The sequence below is a fragment of the Siniperca chuatsi genome, linkage group LG20 (genome assembly GCF_020085105.1).
Source record: "Siniperca chuatsi isolate FFG_IHB_CAS linkage group LG20, ASM2008510v1, whole genome shotgun sequence".
NCBI classification, from domain to species: Eukaryota; Metazoa; Chordata; class Actinopteri; order Centrarchiformes; family Sinipercidae; genus Siniperca; species Siniperca chuatsi.
Window position 1 is genome coordinate 14042862 of NC_058061.1, and position 16380 is coordinate 14059241.

Genomic DNA, 16380 nt, shown 5'->3' on the forward strand with positions numbered 1-16380 from the left:
TCATGTTTAGATAAATTGAAGAAGTTATGTTTTGTTCAAAATGGAAAGCTCCGCCTCCTAGGCTCAACAACAGCCAAGGAACGTTCAGCACTTCACCATTTTCTCTCTCATGTCAGAGGATTTGTCATGGACCTCCAGAGCTTTCTACACAGTGAAGGTAATTAAAACTTAAAACTTATCAAATCAGTCAAAGTTAGAGATGGTCTGTTAATATGCATTACTTTTACTAAGCTGTTACCTAGTTAATCTGCTAGTAAGCAACATGAGCTAGTTAATGTTATTGCAAATGTTAGCTACCATTCACTAGCCACACTAACATTAGCCCTCAAATAACTTTTAAAACCTTAATGTTACCTGTTAACATTAATGTTTCATGAAATGTGTGTAAAAGATGTGCTGGTGGAGTTTATGGAACAGTCTTACACTATTTTTCTCTCCAGAGGGACATGGGTTAGTTCTGTTTCTCCTATGTGACAAGTTTGTGTGACAAACAGCTCAGTCAATCACAATCAGTTGGAGATATGTGAGGACAAATGAGTGTTTCATTTCAGGTGACAGGAGAGGAGAGCAGCAGTTCAAATTATATGTTTTCCAATGTTAACATTAGATTTTTTATTTATTTATTTTTTAAATAGATATCTGGTGTTCCTCCAGCTAAGGGCACTGATTGACTTCGGCTGTGCTTCAAGGTAGTGGTGAGTATTACTCATATGAAATAATTTGATTTGATTTTTAACTGCATTTTTAGGGTGGTTGAAGAATCATTTAGATGGGCTATCCCTTGGTGGGGAATCTCCTGATTTTTCGAGAGCTTCACCAATCAGCTGGGCTAACAAAATTGATTCAAAAATAACATTTAATTTTGTTAATTGATAGCCTACTTGGTATTCATTCAGCCATGGCCATTGATTAACTTATGCTTTACATTGAGTCTTCCAAAGGTTCTGTGGTAGTGGTGAGCGGTATTCAAATGGCTTTAATAATTGTATTACTTTTTTAACATGCCTGTTTAAATGGTTGAATTAACACTTCGATGGGCTGTCTCAGATTTACATAGGTAGGAAATACCCTGATTTCTCTTAAGCTTCAAGAAGTAAGAAAAATAAAATTACATTTAAAAGAACATTTATTTTGTGATTGTATAGATAATTGAAATAGGACAGAGTTAAATAGATAGGAGTTAAAATAGGATACTGCAGCAGCAAAACAAATAATTCAAAGGGGTTAATGATATTTAAAACAAGCACAATCATAACATCAATTAATTATTAATAAGTATTCAAGTAATAAAGACAAGAGACAATCAGTTGTGAAATTATTCAGTACCAGTATTATTCTGTACCAATCAATACCTATCAATTTTACTTCAGCTCCCTAACTTTCATAGTAGCTTAACTGGTGTTTAACGTTTTACATGCCTTATTAAATTGTTGCTGTGCGGTATTCTTAAGTCTGTTATTATTCTTGTTTTTAGATAAATGCAGAACTTGTGTATTACCACCATCCCCTGCAGTCCAGATGTACAACCTGACAAGCTGCTGAAGATATTCGTAAAGGGATGACAGAGCGGTGAAACTCTAGAGCGCATTATGGCACCCATGGTTCAAGAAAGAATTCATTCTGAAAAAACAACACTGTTCTGTTGAGGGAGAAATAAGGATTCTAACCAAATAACCTTTTCTGCTGCTCTGTCTGACGACCTGTCTCATCGACCAGGATGACGATGTTGATTTAGGATGAGAGGCACGGGAGTCAGTACTACCTGTACTACGTGGTGAGTCTAATTTATTAAGGTTCAGTATTTTAAGATTTTTTGTTTCATATCTTGTTAAGCTCTAAAATAATCCCTAGTTATGGAAACCACATATAACAAACAAACCAGTCGACCAGTCAAAATGGGTCAGTTCTAGCAACAGTCTTTAAGTGTGTACAAGAGAAACTTTTATTTTCAAACCATTCATCTTTTATATGACTTGAGATTTTGATGTGAATAGCCAAATCTGTATTTACAACATAAGTAGGAAAACTTAATTTGAATCATCAGGGATTAAAAGCCTTAAAAGATAGTTGCCCATGTTAGCACAGCATTCAAATACCATATTTAGGTTGAAAGAGTTGTTGGTGTGTAATCATTCCTCCTGTCCATGCTGGCTGTGAAGAGATCTCTTCCTAACATGACTACAATGGAAGAGATGGGAGACAAAATCCAAAGTCCTCGTTCTGTGCAAAAATACATATTCTAAATATATTCTAAAGTTCAGCTCAATATAATGTATATATAATATATACTGAGGCCTCAGTAGTCTGAGTTAGACAAAATAGTGGCTATCTTCATCCTGACAGTCATCTGTAGGTTTGCTGTCAGTGTTCTGTCCCAACAACAAACCTGAATGTGACCACCAGGATGTGTCCATTCACCACAGTTCAGCAAGGAAACACAAATCTGTAACTTTGGAAGATATTTAAATGATTTTTCAAACTCAGGTCTCATATTAGCTTTGTCTGAACTTCAGAACGAGGTCTGTGGAATTTGTCCTCCATGTCTTACAGTGTAGTCGTGTTATGAAGGGATCACTTCACAGACTGTATGGACAGGAGGAAATACACACACTAACAACTCTTTCAACCTGGCATGTGAGTGTGTTTCATGTTATGTTTAGGGAAGATTTTACTTAAAGTGGCTCCCTCAGACCTGCTCCCTCGTTCATTCTAAAAACTTTGGACATACATACTTTAGTTCATCTCACATGGACTTGCTTGACAACTGTTTGTTGTATGATACCTCCCTCCTGCTTTTTATGTTTTAAGTCTTTGTTGTTCCTTTTAGACATGTAAAGTTCCTCTTCTTCCTCCTCTTCTACTTTTGGTGGATGTTGAATTAAAGGCTCCTACGAAGAGAGACATTTAACAGTCCAGTGACATGATTAAATGATGTGAACTAAGTCAGAACTTTTATTTGCACCACATTACTGTGTCATTAACTATTGATCTTGATTGGAAAATATTAGTATATGTTATAAGGCAGATGTTTTAAGTACGTACAGTGTGTTTTATTAGTTTCTAGTATATATATATATGTATAGGCCTACACTTGAAAAACCCTTAACTTGTTTGAACTGCACTGTTATTGTAATGTTTTGCATACAGGCTCTGGGTAAATCTTTGGTCCAATGTCTAAGTTGTACAATATTCTTTGACCACATACAAATCATTTTTGTGCAAGAAATGTGTTTTTTGCTTATTTTACACTTAAACATGGAACCGATGTCTACATTTGGATAGAGTTAACTTTAACAAATCAAGTTAGACTTACAGACGTAACTTGGGTACCAGGGACATAATGAAATTGCTTTAACGTTACATAATACCTTTGAATAATATTAGCATTAAGAAATCAAGTTGGAGTTACAGTTGAAAAGCACAATAAATTGGTATTACGTATTACAATAAATTGGTATTACGGTAACTGACAAATAATATGTTGAATCGACAAGATTCTTTTAAACAGTCTAATGTGAATGACATATTTTGGCTTGGCAAGCAATAATTAATTAAGAAAAGGAGGAAGATTATGTCAGTTGGCCACATTCTGATCATATGGGACCGATGTACTCATTAAAATCAACAAACCACAACAGCCGCTACATAGGTTAGTCATTAACTTAGAATTAGAGGTAAGCTGGCAATCTTTAATGACATAAACTCTATCATTTATGGCAAGGGAAAAAGTTTTGAAAATCAGGGCAATAATAGTGATCACAAAAGCAGTAGCTAGTTGATGCTTATTATAATACCTGCTCAGTGGATCTAAATTACTAAATAATCTCAGCACTGCTGTTTGGAAAATGTTTATATGGCACATAACCATAAACTGGTGTGAGGACCACATGGTAAGAAATAGTAATGTGCTCTGATGAATCTGTTTTCTACTTATGGATACTCACTGCCTGTTTCAAACTGTTCTACATGGTGGTGGTAATGTGCAGCCATCTCATGGAAGTCACAAGATCTCACGATTGCTCGGCACAGCTGCATGAAAGCTAAAGAATTTAAAGCCATTTTACAGAACCAGAAGCACCTACTTCTCTGTCACACCATTCCCTTATTCAAGATTATGATGCACGGCGCTAAGAATATCACAAAACATTTTTGGGGCGTCATTTTGTGATTGATTTGCACATCCTTTACACTCAAGAAAAACTAGAAGAATTCCCTACTGCATTTAATTAACACTTGACATTCATGTATTGTTGATTTATTTTGTACATCCTTGAGCTTATTGCTTTATGGGCACATTTACACAAATGTGCATCGGATTTATAGTGAGCAGTCTGAGTTGTCATTTGATGACATGATATGTCATCAAATGGGGATGTAATGTAGCAGCCCAGTGAGCAATGTATTTGTTCTGTGACTGAAGGCAGCTATGAGGAAATGTCGGCAGAGGCCTATTTTAGTTTCATCTCCTTCATGCCAAAACATCACCTCCCTCTGGTGGCAATACACAGTAGTGTCTGCTTTGGTAGATTTAGATGGATGAAGACCTATGGCTAATAACAGTACATCTGATTGATTGGTTGATTTAGTCTTTGTTTATTTGGTTGTTTTTGTTTGTCATTTAGTTCATTGTTTTAAGCACAAACTCAAAATGAACTAAACATTTGGAAGTACCAACCTTCAATAAAAAAACACCCCTCCATGAAACATACATTTCCATTATTATTATTATTATTTTTATTATAAGAAAGAGCTATGCGCTGTAACACAACCTCATGATTCCATTTCATATCTAAGATGTTACTGACAAAAAAAACCCCTACAAAAACAAACATTTTAATTATTTATTAAAGTCATGGTCAATAGGTTCAATTGCAGAAGGCAGCTGTATCATTAAATGTAACAGCTTGAATCATATTATTTTCACAGTGGAATATTTCCAATAGATTATCTCTCCAGGCTAATGACAAACACATTTGCCAAAACCCACTAAATGAGGGATATTCATTTTATACTGTCCATTTGTAGCATAACTTTGTCAATGTACATGGTAACACACACTTAGCTGTGTTACAACTTTCTCCATGATCTACAGTACCTGATATGCATTTCTCCTGCTGAAGCATGACGTGTGACACACAGTCGTCCTGTGGGGATGAGCAACAGATTCAGGGACTTGGAGGGCAGGTCATGATTTGGAGGTGATGGTAAGGCAGACAAGGGTCCAATTTTCTTTCAGCTCTAAGTATCATCATCCTTGAAATGTGACAAAGCTAAATAAAATTGAATTAGCTAATTAATTATTATTGTGTGTGCAAAACACGAGTACTTAAAAGGACATGCTGCTGTGTGCAATGATGGTTTTCAAATAAAACAACCAAAGAACGCACAAAAATTTACAAACACTTTACTAACGCTGTCAGACTCTGCTGTTACTGTGGCAAACTCTGTTTCTAACAGCTAGCTTGCAATGCTATACAGTAAAATACCAGACAACAAAGCAACGCAGGTTTGCTTCATACAGTACGTGCATACAGGTTAGTGTCAGTTCTCCATTGGATAAAAAGGTTGTCAATCAAATCACACTGGGTGTCAATGACTTACCTGAGTGCATTCTGATTGGCTACTTTTACCCAGTGGCTTGTTTGAGGTGATACACCAGAACATGGAGGCCAAAACTCATCGCTGAATCTACATCTTGTACAGAATGTACCTGGCTTCAAAAGGAGGGTATTGTTGCAAATTTCTTATATTTATTAGCATATGGTAAATTTACTATATATTACATTGGTTATATGTTATTTGATAACATAAAAATCTGTTTTTATCATTTTAAGAGAGCAGTCAGGTAGAAAAATTTGTTGTCACATTATCACATTGCTACTTTTTGTTGTTCTATAGTAAAGAGATTTTTGGTTCGGAAAGAAAATTTTGAAATAATTTTATATTTGGTGATTATACAGTGTGATTTGCTTATGTGGCCTCAGTTGAAGTGACCACTGAACGCTGGATGGTAAGTACTTGAATAGTTAATTCCAAAACAACATCAGGATATAAATGCCCATTTTGCATGCTTGCTGTTAATGAGGTGATAGGTTTGTAAGCCCATTTTGGATGATCCCAAAATTACCAACTTGCTTTACAAATAAACATATTGTCAAGTTACAGTCACTTCCACACCAAGGGGCAGTAATTTCCAACATTTTTATATCTTATACTATATAAGTTCTGTGAACATAACTGTAAACACATTATTTAATTGTCTTGATGCAATGTCATTTTATCATGGGTTTGTGATTGATTGTCTTGATCAAGATAACACTATATTATAAATTCTAAATCTAGAAATCTAAAACATGCAAGAAAAAGGACATTTTGCAAAATATTAATAACCAACATACCCCAAATCATGCCAGTATAAATCCCCCGTAATAATGCAAAGCAATGCCAACTGTTCCATATACTAGTCATTTAGCAAAATTAACAATTAAATGTAGTAATCTAACTTTAAATATTTTCTGCTTATCTGGAAAAGAATAGGCTATTTCTTATGTAGCCTATGTTTTTTTCTACAACTATTGCTTTTGTTTTCAAATAGTGCACATTCAAATCAAATTCTTTTGAGGAGTCAATGAGGAACAGTGAGGGACCCCTGTCAGTCAGAGTACCATGCTTGTTAGAGAGGGCAACACCATGCAGTGCCAAGCAAGGGGTGACATTTGATAGGGAGGTTGAAGGTTGTCGTGCCCCATAGCTAAAATGGAGGGAAAGGACGGGGAGGGGTTAGAGGGATCCAGCAGATATTGAATTTCAACGGGACAGCATTCCCAAAAAAATTCGAGACAGACAACGTGAGGCAGCAAGGGACAGGACAAGACCGTGGATGTTCCCTGAGCAAACAACTGGAAGCACAGTTTGTGTACAACCTGGCCAGAGAGTTTAGCTGGCCGGCCAGTGGACTGACGGTAGACCAAACAAGCCAAACAAGTCTTTGTGTATATGTCAGACGGACATGATGACAGAGAGAGAATGACAGACAACCTGATGAGCCGCAGGAGACAAACAATGTGATTGAATGCCATTAGTCTCTTTCAGCAGCTGTTTTACACTTAGTGAGTAAACGCTTTCATCTCTCTAACTGGGTACTAACATTGCTTGTTGTTTGTAAAACATTTTTTTATCCACAGTTAACCTTTTAAATAAAATATAATAACTAACATTTCAAAGAAATTTTTACTACTTTTTGGGTGAATGTGTACATTTCACTGTGATGAAATCTGTCATGGAAAATGTTTACTATACAAACAGACACTGCTACAGTATCTCCCCTTCAGCCATTTGTTTCTAATACCACCTGTAATGCTTGTCAACTGAAAACCAAATTCACTGATGGAACTATCACTCTGGTTTCAGACAGGGTTTGCTTTTAAGTCCAGTTGTTCTACACATTCTCAGGAGAGTGGTTTGTTGTGTTCCCTGGCCTGGCATACACACAGGGATGGACAGCAGTGACCCACAGGACGACGAAAGAAGGAGCAGAAGGAAAGAGAGCGATGGAGAGAACGATAAACAGCTGAAGAACCAGCTCAACAGTGAGGAAAAAGGAGAGAAGGAGATCAAAGGGAACGAGAAAGAGAAGAAGAAAGAGAGCCGGCGTTCCGGGTCACTATGGAGGAATGGATGGGCGCTGAGTGAAAGACTGGCCATCAATGTCTCAGGGATGCGTTATGAAACTCAGCTTCGCACCTTAGCCCAATTCCCTGACTCCTTGCTTGGTGACCCCAGGCGGAGGTCACGATACTTTGACCCACTTAGAAATGAGCTCTTCCTGGACCGCAATCGGGCCTGTTTTGATGCCATTCTGTATTTTTACCAGTCGGGCGGGAGGCTTCGGAGGCCTGCGAACATACCCCTGGACATCTTCATGGATGAGCTGATGTTCTATGAGCTCGGAGAGGACATCATGAACCGCTTCAAGGAGGACGAAGGTTTTCCAAAGGAAGAGGAGAGGCCGCTGCCAGCCAACGAAATCCAGAAAAGACTGTGGATGCTGTTTGAGCACCCTGAGTCCTCATCGGGCGCACGTATCATAGCCATCATCAGTGTTATGGTCATTGTGGTGTCTATTCTCATCTTCTGCCTGGAGACACTGCCCGACTTCAGGAATGAGAAAGAGACACGAGAGGTAGGAAATGTGATTAAAGTGTTGTACTATATGTTTGGGAGGCAGAATAGTATAAAGAGGTGTCAATGATGGAGGGGTGAGAAGTTTTTAGGGTTTCCAAATCAACTGAAGATTAGGTGGATGGCATTATGAGGACTAATGGTGGTAGGTATCCTTCATTTAAGCAAATAATTTGATTACCTTGAGGGAATTGTGTGGGTAACATCTGCAGTATCAAAAGAACTGGGAATGTTATTGACAGAAGAAAGTGGATTAAATCAAATAAAAAATTCCAATTTGTGTTGAGTAGGGTAGGTCAAAGTTAAAGGGTTGGACATGAGAGAATATATTGTTGGTAGTCATTTTAAAAAGGCTCTCTTTCTTGAAAAATAACCATACGTCTCAATCTTTTTTATATTTTTACATCATGGTTTTGATTAATTCAATGTCACTTGCTAAAACAGAGACAGTAAAACTGCGTTTAACACAACCCACAACAAACCACCTGGTATACGGTCTTGAATGGGATGTGTGTGACTGCCTGGATCAAATGGAAACATGATATCATGGCAAGCAGGTGTTTAGGTAAACACACACTTGGTGAGTACTACAGTGTGTTAAGAAGAAAAATACTGACATGGGGACAACTATTTGCCGATATGTCTGGAAGCAGACCAGAGAGAGACTGAGGGAAGCTTATGGTGTGATTATTTTAGTCGGCTGTTAAATTCGATACACTCGGATTCAGGAAGTGCTAAAGGGTACAGAGAGTAATGGGTGGGGCCTGGAATACAAATAAAAGGAGAGACCAGAAAGACAGAGTGAGCAGACAGTTAGGTGTGTTAATAAAAGGTCACACGAGTGACCGAACACATAGGAAAGGTGAGCCAAAGCCTTCTGGTGGCTTAGAACCGGACACTAAAAGGTCTCACAGGATGAGAGCATACGTTGGGTCATGTTAACACATTCCTCCAGGACTGCTGTGCTAGGCCAAGCTGCCTTTGCACAAGGGAGCTGCCAGAAAACTACTGTAACTCACTCCGGTCCAAGTCAGCGGCAGACCCACTGAACTGCATTGGCAATGTTACATGGCTGCAGAGGCCAGGCAGATGGCATAGCGACGAAGGTGGAGATGGATGAGGAGCGGTGCAGCAAGACGCTCTCATGTTTCTCTTCGGAGTTCTCACAGAGTTATATTTAGTCTTAGGAGAGCCCTTGGAGCAGATCAACACATAGATGTCCAACTTTAATAATAAACACTGTCACTGACATGCTACTGAAAGTCATAAGAAATACTCTAGGTTTATTTAAACTACCCTGAAACTTTATACATTACACACAGCCCATTACAGCATACTAAACTGATCCCTTTATATCCGTATCATCCGTTTTCACGCTTAACTTGATGTTAAGTATAAGATACTTTAAACAGACGCTATCCGGTGCTTGAATGTAATGCTAACTGACACGGAAGATGGAAAGACAGGTGGACTGAAAAAGAGATAGGTACAGCTATGATTGAAGTCATAAATCAAACGCTTTTATGATGCTGTCAAAAGTGAGAACCAATGAGAAGGTGGACAACATACTGAAGTTCTATGTAGTTTATTAGAATTAGAATACCATGAAAACAGTATCTTAGTGGCAGTTTGTAAAATGACATAAAAGAATATACAGTAATAGCACTACATTTAAAAAAATAGTTTGACATTTTGGGAAATAGGTTTATTTGCTTTCTTCCTGAGGCTTAGATGAGAAGATAGATACCACTCTCATGTCTATACAGTAAATATGTAGCTGGAGCAACTAGCAGGTTATCTTAGCTTAGCTTAGCTTAGCATAAAGACTGAAACAGCTAGCCTTGCTCTGCTCCAAGTTCACTAATTAACATGTTATATCTGTTTTGTTTTTAAATCCATACAAAAACACATGGAATATAATATTCATAAGTATGTTTTCATTAGTGTATTTTCACCTGAAAATAAGAATCGTTGTGGTTTTGTTACCTTAGAATGAGCTTTTGAGCATTTTTATGGAGATGTTGCACCGCCATGTTTCTACAGTAGCCTAGAACGGACAAACCAATCACTGGCTGTAGATAGGGCCTTTCGTGTTTTTTGCTAGTTTCGTGGCCACCGTAGTTTCTCCTACACTCTTGGAAAGAGAGGGTGATGCGAGCGATATTCAAATGGTTGCAAACTGCAGTTTTACTGCTAGATGCCACTAAATCCTACATACTAGACCTTTCAGTGGGGTTAAATTATTTATAGTTTGAACAACAAGAACAATTTGCAGAATTAGAATTGTGTATTTCATACTTAACAAGCATGTCTTATATCTTTCCTGTCTGTCCTGTCTCCTTTTTTTCAGGAATATTTTTACAAGTACCACGCCCAGGCAAAGAACGTATCTGAGAACATGCCTCCTCCACACAATGTTTTCCATGACCCCTTCTTCCTAGTGGAGACCATATGTATATGCTGGTTCTCCTTCGAGCTCCTCATGCGCTTCGCTTGCTCTCCCAGCAAGATGCACTTCTTCAAGGATGTCATGAACATCATCGATTTCAGTGCCATCCTGCCCTATTTTGTCACTCTGGGAACAGAGCTGGCCAAGGACAATGATGCCTCTCCAGCCACATCCTTGGCTATCATCAGAGTCATCAGGTTAGTGAGGGTGTTCAGGATCTTCAAGTTGTCTCGTCACTCTAAGGGTCTCCAGATCCTTGGTCAGACACTGAGGGCCAGCATGCGCGAGCTGGGCCTGCTTATCTTCTTCCTGTTTATTGGCGTCATCCTCTTCTCCAGCGCCATCTACTTTGCTGAGGCTGACCACGCCAACACAGACTTTATCAGTATACCGCATGCCTTCTGGTGGGCAGTTGTCACCATGACCACAGTGGGCTATGGTGACATGTACCCAGAGACAGTGTGGGGTAAGCTGGTGGGCTCAATGTGTGCCATTGCTGGTGTGCTTACCATCTCGCTGCCAGTGCCTGTCATTGTGTCCAACTTTAGCTACTTCTACCATCGGGAGACTGAATGTGAGGATCGAACCGAGTACACACATGTCCAGACGAGTCTGTGGGACAACGAGGAGCCAGAAGGGGAGGAAATAGAGGAAGGGGATAGGGATCCAGAGGGAGATTATTATGCCATTGAAGGCATCTGCAACCCTTTGAATGGAACTCTGCTGGGTGGACTGTGTACAGGGCAGAGCACAGAGTTCAGAGGAGGAAATATGTATCTGAGGGAACCACTGGTTACTCAAGTGTAGGGAGAGTGAGTGTTGTTTTGTACCATTTGACATAGACACAAAAGAAATTGATGAAGTGAATGAAAAAGCAGAATGAAACACAATGAGTCCATAAAACTATAGGCCCTGAAGTGAGAAAGTAGAAAAAAGAAACTGGCCAAGAGAAACAGGCAAATTGTGTTAAGTGAAACCATAAATATAGCACTAATATGCCTGCTAAATACTTTTTATTGACTTTCCTTGTTCATTTATAGGTATTAATTACAGCACTAGCCAGCCAAATGTCACTGAAAGTCAACTTTTGTATAATATAGCTTCAAAAAAGCAAGAAAAAGACAGTGAGTTTTACATTCTCAGGGTCATGATATAAATATAATATGAGCTATTATTTATTAATGCTATCAGCTTGTGTTTGAGATAAAAAAAATACTTTCTGAATGTCTGTTCTGTGCCTTGAAACTATGATGTCTTAGTATTGTCACTTTGTGGCTTAATGTTTGAAGTGGAAGCAGATAGATTATTGGTGATATAGATGTCATGTCTCATCAAAACTCAACCAGACACCAGCAGAGCTGTCACTGCAGACAGATCTCTCGTAAACCAACCCCACATTCTCAACCTTCTTCTGTAAGTAATGTACAAAGTTCACATTTGTGTAGTTTTGGCTTATGTGACCTGAAGCGACCGACATGACCTTTATTATGCCGTAATACAACACTGTAGCATTACTTAATGACACAGTGTTACCCATTTGTTTTAAAGAGGAACGTTTTGATTGCTATGGCAAAAATTCTGTATTTACCTGCTTAATTATGCACTCAGTGTTTTTAATAAAGATTATATTTTATTAATTTTCTTAAAAGACGCAGTGTTATTTATGGATGTATTGAGTAATTATTTAGAGAAAAGATTTAAACTTACACTGGTACCACTGAAAACATATTTGCCTGTTAAATGTAGCAGTGTTGTTTTAGGAAATGAAATATAACAAACTAGAGAAACACAATTCTACTTAATCCTTCACTGCTTAGGCTATTGCATCTCTAAGCAAACATTTAGCCACAGAAGTCTGTCAGATTGAATCAGTGTTTCACTTTTGTATGGCCGTGACTGACCTTTTCCACAGCTACTAAGCTGTTATAAGCAGTAGCTTCCAGTAACATCACTCTCAATTTCACTGGAACACATAAGACTTTCCACAACATCACAGTGATGACCCATGGAAGGCATGTGTACTAATGTTACATTGCTAATGTAAACTCCATAATGTGTTTTAGTTTGTGTTACTGATGTTAGTTTAACAGTCAGAGAAGGGCAAATAAATTGAAATAAACTTTTTGTGGGAAGCAGCACTGAGCCAAAAAAACTAAAAATATAATATATGGGATTTTCAACATTTTACAAGATTATAAGCAAACTACCTGTTTTTTGTATGAAGTGGGTTATGTTATGTGGGTTATGCTATTATTATTGTTTGAATTTTTATATGTGAAAAATGAAAAATGCAGAAACCTCCCCCCCAAACAAATCAACAACCACAACAACTAACTAATAATGTTTATGTTTGTGTGTACAAGGGCTATTTATAAAGAGGAATTTCACCTAAGTAGCAGACAGACTGGTAACACAATCTGGCTTTGTGTGAAGTTAGTGAGGTAGTGTAGCTACAGTAGCTACATGCACCATTGATTTTATATTCACATGAGAAGAATTTTCATGATAGAAATGTACAGCTTTCTTCAACCCTCCTTTTTCAGTGCTATGGAGATAACAAATAAGACACCAGTGAAGGTTAGGTCTTTATTTTGAACAGAATTAGGGAAATATGCAGCTTGAGAAATGGTGCTCACAGCCTTGAGTGCAGTTTTGGACCCAAGTCAACTCCAGTTCAAAGATCAAGGTGTCAAGCCGATTTTATTTATATAGCCTGAAATTGAAAATCACAAATTTGCCTCAAAGGGCTTTGCAATCTGTTCAATATATACAAAACCTTCCGTCTTTAAACCCTCGTTTCAGTAAAGAAGTTGTAGCCCTGCCTCTCTAACTAAACTGCACATGGCTGTAATAACAAACAACAACAAGGCAATTTATGGCAGCTGTCCAGAACTGTAGGATTCACAGAATGCACTGTACATTGTAAGGAAATGCCACTGGTTAAATACTACAGTATACTTTATATATACTGTATAACAACTGAAAAACTTTATTTTAGGTTTGCCCAACCCAAAGCTACAAGACTCAAATGATCATCAGAGCCCACAAACAAAGTGGTTTAAGGAACTAAGCATTCTTTCCATCATTACTCATTTGTCCACTAGAGAGCGCTCTTGCTGTCATTCCTCCACCATGAAAGCTGCCTTCTGGTCAGAAAATGTTCTTCTCATTCTGTAAATTGATCCTTCCTGTAAGCGTTTCATTAAATTGCTTTTTCATTGCATGATAGACTTAGACAAAGAGAAGTGAAATTTATATCACATTTATTTTCATTCTCTCCAGTCTGATAAACACACCAGAGTAGTATGCTTATTGAACTTTCCAGTCACATCTGATTTAGAGAAATTCCAAAAGCCTCACATATCAAAGTCAGCATGATGTTGCAACATTTCTTTCTCAGACACAAATGTGCTCTCAAACTACTAACCATAAAATCTCAGAAACTGTAGACAAACTTATTCAGTCTTTAAACTATTAAACTAATAGAAATACACCACACACACAATAAATAAATAAGTTAACAACATAAGTTACATTAATATTGCCCTCACAGAAACATGTTGAACCAAAATAACTAAGCTACTCATCACATAACAAAATCAAGTTTGCAGATTGTACCTGGTCAATATAAAATACATTTTTAAAAGGTACATGCACAGCCATATATCTATTCAATTCATTTTCTTTACATGTCCGCTGAGAACTGAGGACTGACCATAACATTTAGAGCCATTCCAAGAAGATCATCAGAGTCCATGTTGAAATATCTCTGATTGTTTGGTGGTTGTTCAGACACACTCTCCCCTGCCAAAGTATTCCTAAGTGGTAGGAATCGAGTGAAGGGGACTGTGTGTCGATCTGGGGAATGTTTTGATGCCAGAGACACAGGAAATCCATGGTGTGAGGAAAGGAAACGGGTGTATCCATCTGCCAGCAGCAGTTCTCTGAAGGTGCAGTCAGCCTCTGTGTACTGCCTCTGAAAGGGACAGCAGATGTAAACTGTCAGTAAAAGACAGGAAGGACAGAGACTTTAGGATATTAAAGTTTTCTTTGCTTGCTGTACCTGCCCCCTCAAATGGCCTCCACTGTCCATACAGAGAAACAGAGATGATGACTGTCCCTTGATGACTATATGGCCTGGTTTAACTGATTTCAGCTCCAGCACACCTGAAAACGCAGAATCATTACAAGTGTCCTGCTGGTCTCCATTTTCTGGGCCTCAAATTATCCAGTGTATTTGGACAATATTCCAAAGTGGGCCCTCATATGGTGTCTGTTACTGATGTATCTGCCAAATACTCACTGTAAAGGGTCTGGGCATCACTTCCTGACACTCTCCCATCCAGAGTCATCTGCAGATACATCCCTCTTCTGTGATTATCTGCAACAAGAAGAATACAAGAACCAGCATAATGAAGAATTTAAGGCATTTAAGAGGAGCATTTTCTCATCATTATTCCCATACTTGCATTAAATCTATAGATAAATTACTAAAATGAAAAGTGTTATAAATACCTGTGTAGAGGTGCCTCTCTCTGACTTGATTGTTAAAGGATAAAAGTGGGTTGGAGTCAGTGAGATAAAATGACAGAGAGAAAGGAAGTGGGATGATTAAGAGGAAATAAGACATGTAAGAGAAAGAGGTGTGTGGAAACAAAAACATTTGTAAAAAAGATTAAGGCAGCTTTGATAGGAGATAAATAAGGAATAAATAACAATAAATAGCTTAATAATATATATTTTAAAAAAGGAAATAATATGGCTTTGTACGAGCAAGTTCTTTTCAATGAAATTCTAAACAGGGGCAAGTTTTGTGCCCTTATAAAGCAGTTTGAAGAAGGAGGTCCTACTTCTTGAGGGTTACATGTGAGTCATACATTTCTACATAATTAAACCGTTATTTAATCCTGAGAGGAAGACCTGTGTTCAAACACTATGTATGGGCTTCTTCCGTGTCGTTTACAGTAAGTGTTTCTTGTAAAGTTCCAGAAGTTCAGGTTGAATAAAATTCAGCCGAGCCAAATTGCACATTAAAAATATGGGTATATGTTGATTTGACTGTATGTTTCCTACTGTTTCCATTATTTACCGTCTTTTAGCAAGTTAGTCAAGGACCGCTGAATAATAGTGTGTATTGTATATAGTATTGTATTGTATGTACATAATTTTGTGATTTTCTTGCTTAAGCACACATAAGCACCAGCTAGAATTTTGACTTGTTCACATCCTATTCCAACAATACTTAAGTAAATTAAATACAACTTTTTTGTTTGATCTGAATAATCAAGCTATGTATTAGTCAAAAATGTCAATATCCCTCCTATTACTGAAATGAACAACACTATCAATTACTGTTTCAGTTTAAAAAAAAAGTTTTAGTATGATAAGACACTTCATTTTGACATGTGATTTGTTCACACTGACAGTAATTATGCTTTGTCACATGTGGACAAAATAGCTTACAGGAACACAGGAGTGATTTTCCATTCAGGCTTCCACTTCAAAAATATACACATTTCACAACCACAATAAGATGTAACACAAACGTCATTTATAACAAACAATTACGAGCGGGTTTTACTTTGTTTATCCTATTTTGATATGTGTGTGTTTGAGAGGGAGAACGAGGGAAACAGTGGGTGAAACTAATTTACAAGCAGACGACAAGTGTTTATGTGACTGCAGCTGTCCGGTCACCAGAGAGGCTGCACGTCAGTAAACTCGAGTTAAGAAACACGGTGCATCACCAA

The 16380-nt window shown here is 37.8% G+C and overlaps 2 protein-coding genes across 3 annotated transcripts in view; one reads left to right on the top strand and one right to left on the bottom strand.

Moving 5' to 3' along the window:
* The window catches only part of kcnc3b (potassium voltage-gated channel, Shaw-related subfamily, member 3b), a 61993-nt gene extending 49914 nt beyond the window's left edge, over positions 1-12079 (top strand). The window contains exons 6-7 of the mRNA XM_044179066.1: positions 7494-8182; positions 10532-12079. Of these exons, the coding sequence (XP_044035001.1) occupies positions 7494-8182; positions 10532-11437 (1595 nt within the window). The 3' untranslated portion in view covers positions 11438-12079. The remainder of the gene's footprint in view (positions 1-7493; positions 8183-10531) is intronic.
* Positions 12080-13202: 1123 nt separating this feature from the next.
* fgf21 (fibroblast growth factor 21) lies at positions 13203-15982 on the bottom strand. Of its 2 annotated transcripts, XM_044178566.1 has the most exons (4): positions 15146-15964; positions 14934-15011; positions 14694-14797; positions 13203-14606 (listed from the first exon to the last, which is right to left on the bottom strand). In XM_044178566.1, the coding sequence occupies exons 1-4, from the start codon at positions 15291-15293 to the stop codon at positions 14316-14318; spliced, it is 621 nt and encodes a 206-aa protein (XP_044034501.1). In that variant the 5' UTR covers positions 15294-15964; the 3' UTR covers positions 13203-14315. The 2 variants fall into 2 exon arrangements, with proteins under 2 accessions (XP_044034501.1, XP_044034502.1); XM_044178567.1 differs by lacking the exon at positions 14694-14797 and having other exon boundaries at positions 13203-14629; positions 15146-15982.
* Between the last annotated feature and the right edge of the window lie 398 nt (positions 15983-16380).

Coding starts and splice junctions, on each gene's coding strand:
- fgf21 (XM_044178566.1), bottom strand. CDS start 15,293: ATGTTTTTGTTTCCACACACCTCTTTCTCTTACATGTCTTATTTCCTC. Junction 14,798..14,933: donor TGATGCCCAGACCCTTTACA/GTGAGTATTTGG, acceptor CTGCGTTTTCAG/GTGTGCTGGAGCTGAAATCA. Junction 14,607..14,693: donor GAGGCCATTTGAGGGGGCAG/GTACAGCAAGCA, acceptor TGTCCCTTTCAG/AGGCAGTACACAGAGGCTGA.